Below are 12,333 nucleotides of genomic sequence, written 5' to 3'. Positions count from 1 at the left end.
TAATACAGTCCTTTGGGAGGGTCAGTAAAGTGCCTTGTCAAGAAGAGTGAAGGGAAGGGAAGGATCAAAGGGGAGAAACTGTGGCTTGTCAAAAAATTAGTGTCTTAGACTCTTATCTTCAGCTGAATGTTGAGCCCACAAGCACCCTATCTAGGAAGAAATCAAATGGAACTTGTGCAGATTATTGAAGATTCACAGTAAAACGGGGAGAGTCAAAAGTGCAATCGTTTCTGAGGTACATTTTGGGTAAACTCTTTTACATAGCTATAGGTTTCAGAAGTAAACATAGAACCTGGCCATCAGTCACACTGGTATAAATCTGAAGTAAGTTCAGAGAAGTCAATGAAGTTATGGCAGTGTTAAACCAGTGTAAGTAAGATGAAAATCAGGCCCAATATTCTGGAATGGTACATAATGAATATAGTCAAATGCATGTGATAAGATGCATTTACTCTAATTTTTAAAGTGAAGTTGCTGAAAACTAAATTGCTTGGCATTGCCATTACTAGGAACAATGTCATTTGTGTAATATTACAAAGAAAAAAATCCCACCTAAGTAAAAGTCAGGGTAAGTCTTTTGCATGTTGGATGAATGAGTTGAGAAATCAAGAGTAAGAGCATTGCTGTGGCTTTTAGGCAGTATAGGTGTTTTCAGCATACAAAAAACAATAGAGGTTTCAGCTCAATCACCATCATAATATAGAATCTCAGAGTATCCTAGCCAAACCTGAAGATATCTTGAAAAAACATACAATCTGTGTTTTTACACACAGCACATCAATGATACTTATGGAGCTATTGTATTACTCAGGGAGAACAAGGAGGACCAGGTGCTCCAGGTGAACCAGGGTTCCCAGGCATGCCTGGGACACATGGTGTAAAGGTAAGTAGTTTCTATGGCTTTAGTATCCATTACAACTTTCATTATGCTTTTTCCATAAAGGGTAAATGGGTTTTTTAGGCAATACATTTGGAGAATATGTGGGTCAGTGTTAACTTCCAGTATTATCAATAAAGCTGTGATGGCACAGGTGGTAAAATGTGTACAATGTATGATTGTTATAAGTGCTTGATATGAAATTATCTCATATAAAGAGTTTTATTATATATATATATTTCATAAAGGAGTCCATAAGGATTGTAGGAGCAACCACATCTAATCAGCCATTAAGGGGAGGGGGGGCGGGGGTGGGAGCGGGAGGGGGGGCTTAAGCACTCTATGTGGATGCAGCGAGAGCCATAACTAGGGATTTTACTGTCTGGGGCAAACAAGCATATTTGTCGCCCCTACCATTTTTCCGGTCATTTTCTGCCCCATTTCTCCACCCCCCCATGGCTTTGTACCCTCTTGCCCCAACCTGGTTACAGCCCTGCATCTCTGCCACTTGCCTCCTTTATGATCTTGGGCAAATCATTTGTTTGGTGCACCAGTTTTCCCTTATACAAAAGCGTGATAGTGATACTTACAGAGGGATGGTAGGAGGTATAATTCACTGGTGAAGTGAAAGGCATTATAAGAGTGTAAACTAGAGTAGTTCATCTCTCCAGAATGTGTACATTGGAAAAAAAGGGAAGCTTCCCCCATAAATCAGAGATCACCAGTTAGGAACCCTTACAGAAAGCAATGTTGCAGTGCTCTGCAATAAAGATCTCTAAGGCTAGGGTTTACAATGGAGTGAGTCACTGCAGCATTTGGGACCAGTGATGTAGTGTCTATTTCATAAAGATTTCAAATATGCCTCTTTAGAACTTAATCCTTTTCCCTCCCTCACCCCCCAAAATCTATGCCCATGTGTGGCTCCCAGACAGAGAATCGCTGCCTGCTAACACATGTCCAAGGAGTGAATGGGATCCATCACTGTATCTGGACCCCAGCTGGGCCCCTCGTACTCTGTTAGTAATCTGCCTGTCCCACCCTAGCTCTTAGGAGCTAACTGCTCTCTTCTGGCAGGCATTCCCGAACTCATGTCCAGCAGGCATAAAAACCTCTTCCATCGGGCAAAATCAGATCAGTGTTTTGCTTCCAGCAAAGAAACTGCAAGCTTTGTGGTGAAAGTAACTTTCCTGTGTCCTGATTAACAACAAACCAAGGCCCACAGGCTGGTGGAGAGAACAGAGCTTAATTGACTGAGTTTTGAAATGGGGTCTTAATGATTAGGTTCAAATTAGCCAGCATCACCTTTTCATCCTGGGGAATTGAAATGAAATGTGTTTCTCTGCAGCAGGCTATGGCTAGTCCAGCTCCCACCACACACACAGCCCTTTTAAGACATGTCTCAGCTAAAATAGGTATCTTCCTCTTTAACAGCCTCTCTTTTTTTCCTCATTGTATTGTCTGAAGTATATATTATAAAGCTCCCTCTCTTTCCCCCCTTCCCCATGTCTAAGCCAGTGGTGTTTTACTTGCAACTCAAGAGGAGGATGAGATCTGGGGGGGAAGGAAAACAAAAAAAAATTGCTTCGGACTGTTTTTTGTTTTTTCGGTGAAATGATAAAGCCATGTTCCAAAGCAAATGAACAGTGTCTCAGTGTCAAAACAGGAAGACAATTGTCCATCAGATAAGGTGCAGGGCTGCGTGATAGGAAGTGCAAGTGGGAACAGTGACACCCAAATAATAGCAATAATTAATACCTGGCATTTCCCATTGCAGAATTCTGCAGTAATGGTGCAAAACACAGCAAGAGCACTGTCAAGGTTCCTTCCCACTCTGAACTCTAGGGTACAGATGTGGGGACCTGCATGAAAGACCCCCTAAGCTTATTCTTACCAGCTTAGGTTAAACGCTGCCGCCACCAAAGTGTTACACAAAGAACAGGGGAAGTGCCCACTTGGAAAAGTCTCCCCAACTCAAAATCCCCCCAAGCCCTACATCCCCTTTCCTGGGGAAGGCTTGATAAAAATCCTCACCAATTTGCATAGGTGAACACAGACCCAAACCCTTGGACCTTAAGAACAATGAAAAGCAATCAAGTTCTTAAAAGAATTTTAATTTAAGAAAAAGTAAAAGAATCACCTCTGTAAAATCAGGATGGTAAATATCTCACAGGGTAATCAGATTCAACACATAGAGAATCTCTCTAGGCAAAACCTTAAGTTACAAAAAGATACAAAAACAGGAATATACATTCCATCCAACACAACTTATTTTATCAGCCATTTAAACAAAACCGAATCTAACGCATATCTAACTAGATTGCTTACTGACTTTTTACAGGAGTTCTGACCTGCATTCCTGCTCTGGTCCCAGCAAAAGCATCACACAGACAGAGAGAACCTTTGTTTCTCCCCCCACCCCAGCTTTGAAAGTATCTTTTCTCCTCACTGGTCATTTTGGTCAGGTGCCAGCGAGGTTATCTTAGCTTCTTAACCCTTTACAGGTAAAAGGGATTTTCCTCTGGCCAGGAGGGATTTAAAGGAGTTTACCCTTCCCTTTATATTTATGACAAGCACTGATCTCAAGTAGGGTCTACTGGGCTGGGTTCAAGTCTGGGAATCAGATATGCCTCCCAGTTCTAAGCACTGCAGCAAGTTACTCTGCCTGGCTTGGGCGGCCGGTGAAGCTTCCGTTTGGGGAGACTAGCCCTGTGTCACGCCTCTTGCAGCCAAGGCCCTGCCCCCACTCGCTGCTCTCAGCCCTGCCATGGCCTCGGGCCGGGGCTGTGAGCTTGGCCCTGGCCGGGACCACAGCGAAGCTTTCTGCACTGGCTGGAGTTCCAAGCCTGGATCCCCTCCCCCATTCCACCCCTTCTTCTTCAAGTGCTTGCTCATGTCCATTCCATATTACGTGTGTGTGATCGCCACATGAGTTGGTGCCAGAAGTATTTCCTCTCAGCAGTATCCGTAGAGGACCAGCTCTGGCACCCCCTGGAGTGGCACCTGCATGGCATGATATACGGGGTGCCCCCCTCCCTCAGTTCCTTCTTGCCGCCAGTGATGGTGCTGGAACATCTGCTGCTTTGGCTAGTGTTGTTTCGTTTACTGTTTTTGTGAACTTTGAAAACCTGAAATACAGTTGTATATAGTTAGTAGTTTCTTAGTTACCTTTAGTAGTAGTACTCAACTTTTCATTAGTCCCACATACCAACTGCCTGAGGTGTGTAGGCAAAGAGCACATAAGTGACAAGTGCTGTATCTGCAAGTCCTTTAAAACTAGGACAAAGAAGGAGCACGATATCCATCTGAAAGCACTCCTAATGGAGTTGGCACTCACTCTAGCACCAGGGCAGCGGTCCGACTCTGCACCAAGCTCCGTGGCCTCCATGTGCAGTGCTTGGCTGGTGCCGTCCACGAGCTGGCACCGGTCTTCCCTGTGGCTCCAGGGAAGATCTCCTTCCTCCCGTAAAGGAAGGAAAGGGCTCGGAGTGAGCCACGACCTGTGCCAGGCAGCTCAACACATGCATTGGGAAGTTGGGCCCCAGCTCAAGTCGAGTGGTGCAGCACATCCCATGCTTCATCTGTGACCCCAGATAGCTCCCAGTGCCACCCATGCTGGCTGCCACAGCACCCCAGACTCGGGGAAGACCTGCGTTGGGACCTATGCGTGTGTTCCTGCCTCAGAAGTACCGATTCCCATCAAGAGGGATGTCCCACCAGCGTTCGCCCGCCTGAAGCCGTCACGCCTCAGGACTGGAGAGGCAGGCTCAGTGAAGCCCTCTTCAATCCCTGCACCGGGGACACCGATCAAGGAACTCGAGGCATACCTCGCTGGTAGACTGGCACAGACCCTCTGAGGCACACGCCACCCAGCAAGAACTCCGGGACCAGCCCCGACCATCTCCAAGGGCCTGGTACTGATCCTGGGACCAATCGGACACCAGAGACCTCCGTCATCACCTGTCCCCAAGAAGGAGTTTGCCCTACTCAGGACAAGCCTCCCGGCCTAAGAATGCCATCCACAAAAGCCAGCACTGCTGTTCCCTACCTAAGCTAGGCAATTTGAAAGGCTGACACAGGCATGTGTTAAACCCTGCCCCTTTCTCAGAGATAGGCACCTACATTCAAGCTGCATGTAGGCACATATGTCAGTTTAGCAATCCCCAGACAGGAACTTTGTTTATTGTCAGTTCTGCTTCACAGTGATTGTGCATGGCGCTACTCACAGCAGCAGCCCTGGTAGTATGATCCACCAGAGGTGAGGGAAATGAGAGGGGAATTGCTTGGTTGCATAAAGCTATAGAGTATAGCATAATGACACTGAATATTGGCACTATTTTCCCCAGGCAGTGGTGATTTTAGCTGATATCTCACTCCTGAGGGTAACTAAGTCACAGAGAGCACAGCTTCTGTTCCGAAGCCACCTGGGCCTGTATACTGCTAGGTGGTTTACTGCAATGGTGCCTGCCAAAGTTATCGATGACCAGTGTTGGAAAGTGGCTTACTGTGGAGGAAGAAGTAAGACGGCCATCCCTAGATACCTATGGGAGAGGACTGCAGAGTGCCTCCCTGGAAGTTTCATCAAGATCTCTCAGGAAGATTTAAGGGACATCCCTGTGTACATAAACAGATGGCGGCTCATGGATTCCTAACACTAGAGGTGAATGATAAGCAGATAACTCTACCTCTTTTTGTTGTACAGCTTCCTCTCCTAGTATGAATAAATTAATGAAAAGTTGATAGCAGTGTCCTGCTAAGTTGGGGGAAGCATCACTGTAATGGGAAATAAATTTACACGCTCACCCGAGACACCTTTCCCTGCATCAGACTCACTTATGTTCAACTGACTGGACTTCAGTAGTCTTGGCTTGTGGTGTAGCTGGATCTCCACCACATGCTGTCATATATCCCATATCCTCTTCCTCCTCCTCATCCTTGCTGTTCACACCAGGGCCTGTGAGTTGGGCTCCTCAGAGGTCTCCACAGTGGTGTGCGGGTAATAGTGAGGTCTGACCCTAGTATGGCATGCAGTTGTTCGTAAAAGCAGTGGGTCTGCGACTTGGCACTGGATCGATTGTTGGCCTCCCTGTCTTTCTGGATTGCCGGACAAAGTTCCTTCACTTTCACGTCGCAGATTCTTGTCATGTCCCTTCTTCTGCATCCCCTGTGCAAATCTGCTCAGAGATGTCCACGTTCCCACAGTTGGTTCGTGGTTGTGCTTGCACAGTCTCTTCTTCCCACAGGCCCAGGAGATCTAGCATCTTCTGTCTAGTCTAGGCTGGAGTGAGTCTGGAGTGCATAGCTGGCATGGTCAGCTGGGTAGTTGCACATAACAGTGGAAAGCTATTAGAGATGTGTTCATCAGGATGGACAATCAGGAAAAGGCATTTCAAAAATTTGCATTTTTTAATTTGCATATGTAGTGGCAGGGGATTCTGTAATCCCTGGGTAGTGGCATTAACAATTGTGATCAGAGCGGTCAGTGTTGTGCATTGTGGGACAGCTGCTGGAGGACTGTTAGGGTCAACATAGGTAACTCAGTGTCTACACTCATGCTGTGTCGACATCAGCATATCGACCATGGTTCAACGCTGCTCAGGGAGGTATGTCGACATAACAGAGAGCTTTCATTGGTGGGAGACAAATTTAAGGGTAGACACATGTACAACTAGGTCGACACAAGGCAGCTTAACATCGACCTAACTTTGTAGTTTAGATCAGGGCTCAGCTTGCACCCAAAATCACAGCACTTTTGGAAATGTAAGCACACAGGTTTTGAATTAGTGAAAGATATAGTTAAGTTTGCATATATGCTTTCATTATAGTCTCCTACTCTTACATGCTGATAGCTTTCTCAGAAAATTCTCATTTGAGTCTGAAACTTTTCATTTTTGGTCTCAGTCAAGAGGTGAGTTCCTTCAGTTTTCCTGGAAGCTGCAGGGGAAAAAGCCTTCTAACATTGTTAGCTTTAAAATATTGACCTTTCTCCCCCTGAGACAATCAGAGTCCAGACACCCACAACAGGAGTTCTGAACCCCAGAGAATAAGCAATTGTATCAACTAGTTGTATACAAAGTGAGCTGTAACTCATGAAAGCTTATGCTCAAATAAATTGGTTAGTCTCTAAGGTGCCACAAGTACTCCTTTTCTTTTTGGAAAGACATTGAAACTAGAAAGAAAACCCCAGTTGTGGAAAGGAGGGATTTTCCCCTGCTCTGAACATCCATGCATCATCATGCCAGAGAAAGATGGGAAAACAAAGGAGAGGAAAAAACTTTTAAAAACAGGCTTGGGATTGAGATTTGGTAGTCAAAAACTGAGGGCCGGCATCTAAGTAGGGTGCTGTCTGTGAAGTACTGGATCTCCTCTAGGACAGAGGGCACACTGGGAAACTGTTCAGAGGCAATAGGTAACTTGTATTAGAAAAGGGAATTTAACTAACATAGAAGTGTAAAACCTGAGATCACATCTTTTTGTTTATTTTCTGTGTAACTTGTATGTATTTGCTTTTCCTTACTATTTCATCTTTGAATGTGTGATTTTTCTATTATATAAACTTTTTCTTTATTTTTATCACAAGCAGATCTCTGTTGTGTAAACAGTGTAGAGTGCATGTGCCAAGGTATCATGTCTTTGGGGGTGATGAACCAGAGGAAAAGTCTGAGTATCTGGTAGTTAAGAAGTTGTGGAGATGGATTTGGGGGTACTCTGGACCCGAAGGGATCATTGCGGTCACCCTACAAGAAGTAACTAGGCTGTGGAAGTTAGTGTGGGACCTTATGCTTGTCGGCTGGCTTTTGGTGTCAGAGCACTGAATCATAGCAACAAAACATTAAGATACTCAAAGTTACAAGGCAGGCAGTGACAGAACCTTTATTGGTCTGAGTGATCCCCAAAATGTCACACATCCCTCGGCAATAACTCACAAAACCTCTGTGGCAAGTAATTTGGCCTCCCTGAAGAAATATCAGCTATGATTCTGGATATGGAATGGAACTTTAAAACTCCAGAGTTATAAGTGATTCAAAAATCATTTCTGCGCATGCTGTATGGGCATCTAAGATTTTTAACAGTGCTTAATGAAGTCCTGCTCCTTAGATGATGTCCTGCTGAGAACTGCCCATTCCCTCTGCATAGCTTAACCAGGGAACAGGGAAAGGACTTTTCATAAGCTATTAGGTCACTTTGCATGCAGGAAGTTGTAAATGTCTCAGGAAACACATATAGCAAAATGTCCGAAAACTGCCTTAGCAACACACATAGGAAAAAATCCCAGGCATGAAAATATTGCAGCTGTCACTATTAGAAATGGATGTATTAGGCTGGATGTCAACATGTGTCAGAACAGTCACATTGAAGTAGTTCTGATTACTTTGATCTGGCCTGTTATGTGTATTTAATTATGTTTAAGTGTAAATGGCAATCAGAAATCTGTGCAGTGCAGGTGATTCAGTATAACTCTGAGAATTTTGACTTCTTGGCCTTGTCCACACAGGTTTTTTAGTCATTTCAGTTGAGAATCTGATTATCGACCAAACCAGTTGAATTGGTATTACCCTAGTGTGCAGTTTTACCGATACAAAGGTAACTTATATCAGTATGGCTTATTCCTCTTTCCCAGGAACAAGCTATATCAGTGTAAGCACCTTTTATTGGTAGAACTGCATCCGCAATAGCGGGCTTATACTAGTATAGTTAAAGTAGTACAACTTGTATGTAGAGAAAACCTTGATTTCTTGATTTTTGTGGATTTAAATGTACAATCTTAAGGAGAGGAGATGTGCACATAGTTTTTTCTTTCATATAATACTGTGGATTTCCTGGAAATTAGATCACTCCCTTGCTTTCCAAGATATATATGTATATGTGTGTGTGTATGTGTGTGTGTGTATGTATGTCTTATGGAAGAGGACACTTTACAGTGAGAGTCAAGGATGTACAGGTGGTGTATAACCCTAGAAAATATGGTAGGCGCTAGTGTATACATTATCCATCTGGCCTTTTTCCAGTTAGTCTGTGCCAAAGACGTGAGAAGTGCTAGCCTACAGAGTTATATTAAAGGGGATTCCCCACTAACCATGACACATGACTATCATAAGATGATTAAATGAGTTTTACAGCTCCCAGTGTTTTGAACTGTGGATTCTTTGCTCTTCATTAATGCTCCAAAACTTGAAAAATCAACCAGTGATTTGGTTTTTTTTATCCTCAGTGTTAGTTTATATCACTATTTATTGTTTTATTGCCTTTGTTCCAAAATGAGCAGTCTATAGTCTGTATCTTGGCATTAGTGATATGTGCTGCATTGCAGAATCATTTACTAATGCATTTATAAACCCAGTGGATTTTAGGTGCATCATTCATTTGATGCGCTTTGTTACCTACTTTAAAAGGAGTCTTCATAAAACTGAAATACATCATATATATGGTTGTATAAAACATGCGGCGACTGAAACTCCTGCTTGACACTGGATGTCAGGAATAAACGTCTGGAAGCAATACTGGAAGGGGGACTGGGCTTTGGGAGAGAGAACACCAAGTGGGGGAAGCAGGAAAAAAGAATTAAGATATGAAGGGAAGTCAAAAGAGAACTTGGGTGAAGCAACAGCAAATGAGGAGAAAGAAGGTCAACCAAGAATGAAGAGGAAGGGGAAAGGAAAAAACTGCAAAAGAGGAAGACAGAATGCAGCTTTGGCCTGTAAGGATGAAAGGGAGAAAGCTATCTTCCAGTGAAAATAAAGGAGATATGGAGATGCATCGTAGGAAAAAGTTTAGAGGAAAATAGAGAAATAGAACGGTGGGGGAACTGAGAGAGAAGAGAAATGGAAAAGAAAACATGATAGAGAAAGAGAAACTTGTCAAACATTGAATTTAGATGTTATTTTATCTTGTTGCTATTACCTTCTACATATTAGTGTGTTTCTCTTGAAAAACCCCCTATCTCTAGCCTAAAGCAAATTTTAGAAAAATATATTGTCCTTGATAGGTGTGCATTCATCACACTTTCCCTGATCTACAGTCTTCCTTCAGAGGTCTTCAGAGTCCTGTATCATTTGTCTAACAGATGGTCTCCTTTGCTTGGGATGTAGTTGACTATGACTATCAGCACCCACCTGGTTTAATTCAAACTAAGTGAAATTTAAAAACTTGCACATACCTTTTGGCAGCAAGTGTCTTGTTAACAAAATTTTGATGTTTTCACATAGCTCGATTTTTTTTTTTGCCACAAAAATTGATTGAAAAGAAATTTATCTGCTGAAATGTGTTTTCCTAGTATTCAAATGCCCTTCAAGATATGCTTTTCCATTTTCTGCTAACTAATTCATTACTCTTAATTTTTCTGTATTTACACTCTGCTTGTCTATTATACCTGCTAAACCTGTATGACTGCTAACATGTCTGTGCCACTTTACAACTCTAACTATGCTTCTGTGGTCATTACCCCGAGTTTGGCTGTAACAAATTTCTCTGTAACTAAATCAAATAGCAAGGACAGGATAAGAACACAGTGGGAAATTCTGTAAAATCAACAGCGAGTCGGATTAAGGAGTTCAGTAAAAACACTCCCCTCGTTGAGAATAAAAATGCACACTTCGTAACTTGCGTAGGCTGAGGACATTGTTCATATCAGGGGCTCTTTGCATTCTTCCAATTCCCCACCCTTATAAGCTGCCTGTGTGCCACCTCCCCTTCCCGTGTATTTCAGGGACTCCCTGAACCTCCCCTCACCCCTCCATCCTGCCAAGGGCCCTGTATTCCCCATTTATGCCTCCCCCACACCATTATCCCCATTCTTTCTCCCATTGCAGGGTCTCTGTGTGCTCCCCTCTCCCCCATGGCAGAGTCTCTGTGTTCCCTGCTTCCATCATCACCACCACTTCCCCCTACACCCCACTCTATTACATTGCATGTCCCTTCTTTACTCCTTTCTGCCACATCCATTTCCCCCCTGCCCACTTGTCTCAGCGTCCCTGCTGCCACCACTACTGCCACTCACTTCCAGCCCTCTCTGGGTTCCTGGTTTGCCCCCCATCACTACCCCATCTCTCCATCACCCTGCTCCTTCCCACCCACCCACCATTCTTGCTGCCTCTCTGTCCAGGTCTCCATTTACTCCCCACATTCTGCTCTCCTTTCTCCTCAGGACCCTGCCTCCAAGCTACAAATCCTCCCTGTAAGGCTCTCTTATTTCGGTTAGAGTCAGGCTACATATAGGAAGTTAAGCTGCTGCCACTGATATCTGTAGGCAGGTGCAGGGGCTTGCAGAGAAATTCCTCTGCTTGTAGCAGCTGTGTGTCTGGGGGCCCTGATTTTCCTTTAAATCCAGCTTTTCCAATGTTCTGATTTGCACAAGAATCATTAAGGTTCTGCCCGTAGAAGCCAAGAACATTCCCTGAAATACTGGGAGTGGATGGGTCATTACACAAAGTAAAACTATTCTCTCCCCCTCCCCCCTACTGTTCGACAGATGTTCTTGTCAACTGCTGGAAATGGCCCACCTTGATTATCACTACAAAAGGTTCCCCCCGCCCCCCACTGGTAATAGCTCACCTTACCTGATTGCTCTCGTTACAGTGTGTATGGTAACACCCATTGTTTCATGTTCTCTGTGTATATAAAATTTCACCACTATTTTCTACTGCATCCGATGAAGTGAGCTGTAGCTCAGGAAAGCTTATGCTCAAATAAATTTGTTAGTCTCTAAGGTGGCACAAGTACGCCTTTTCTTTTTGCAAAAAACAAGGGGAGACGGTAATGCCTAGTTACAAGCTATGCAGGAAAGACAGAATAGGCTAAAGAGCTAGAGAAGTAGTGGTGTAAGTAAAGGATTCTATGGAAAATTCTGAGTGGAGGGGATCACAAAGTTGAACCTATATGGATACAAATTCCAAACTGTATGAATATAAACACATTGTTGGTGTTTTAATACCAGCCTCCTGATCAAGAAAAAAATTGTGTGCATGGTGTTGAGAGAGATTAAAGAGGCAGAATAATGTAACAAAATTCTAATAATATCGGACTTCAGATACTCTATATGTGTACACTTCGAGCCGGGGGTGTGATTCCCAGCTGGAAGAGATGTCCTTATGCTAGTTCTGATTGAGCCAGCGTACTAAAAATAGAGTGTAGCTGCAATGGCATGAGCAGTGGGAGGGGCTAACCACCCCAAATATATACCTGTCTGAGACCATAGGCATGAACTGTAGGGGGCTAGATCCTCCCATCACTCACAGATAGATGCTGTTATTAGTAGGCTAGTTCGATCAGAGCTAGAATGGGTATGTCTCTTTGATCTGGAAATTAAGCCTGCAGCTTGAAGTGTAGACATACCCACAGACTAGTCTAACAACATAACAGGACAGAGTTTAGAGAAAAACATTCTTGACAGTTAGTGATTGCTTCTTGGGACAGCAAGAAAGGACCTCGGGGTTACAGTGGACGAGAAGCTGGATATGAGT

General features: G+C 43.9%; 1 protein-coding gene across 1 annotated transcript in view; it reads left to right on the top strand.

Moving 5' to 3' along the window:
* Nucleotides 1-12,333, top strand: part of COL21A1 (collagen type XXI alpha 1 chain) — a 193,969-nt gene that overhangs the window by 162,528 nt on the left and 19,108 nt on the right. The window contains exon 22 of the mRNA XM_073336269.2: nt 812-883. Within this exon, the coding sequence (XP_073192370.2) occupies nt 812-883 (72 nt within the window). The remainder of the gene's footprint in view (nt 1-811; nt 884-12,333) is intronic.

Source organism: Lepidochelys kempii, chromosome 3 (genome assembly GCF_965140285.1).
Source record: "Lepidochelys kempii isolate rLepKem1 chromosome 3, rLepKem1.hap1, whole genome shotgun sequence".
In the NCBI taxonomy this organism is placed as follows: Eukaryota; Metazoa; Chordata; order Testudines; family Cheloniidae; genus Lepidochelys; species Lepidochelys kempii.
The sequence above is the reverse complement of the archived record's forward strand: the minus strand, read 5'-3'. Positions and strand labels throughout refer to the sequence as shown.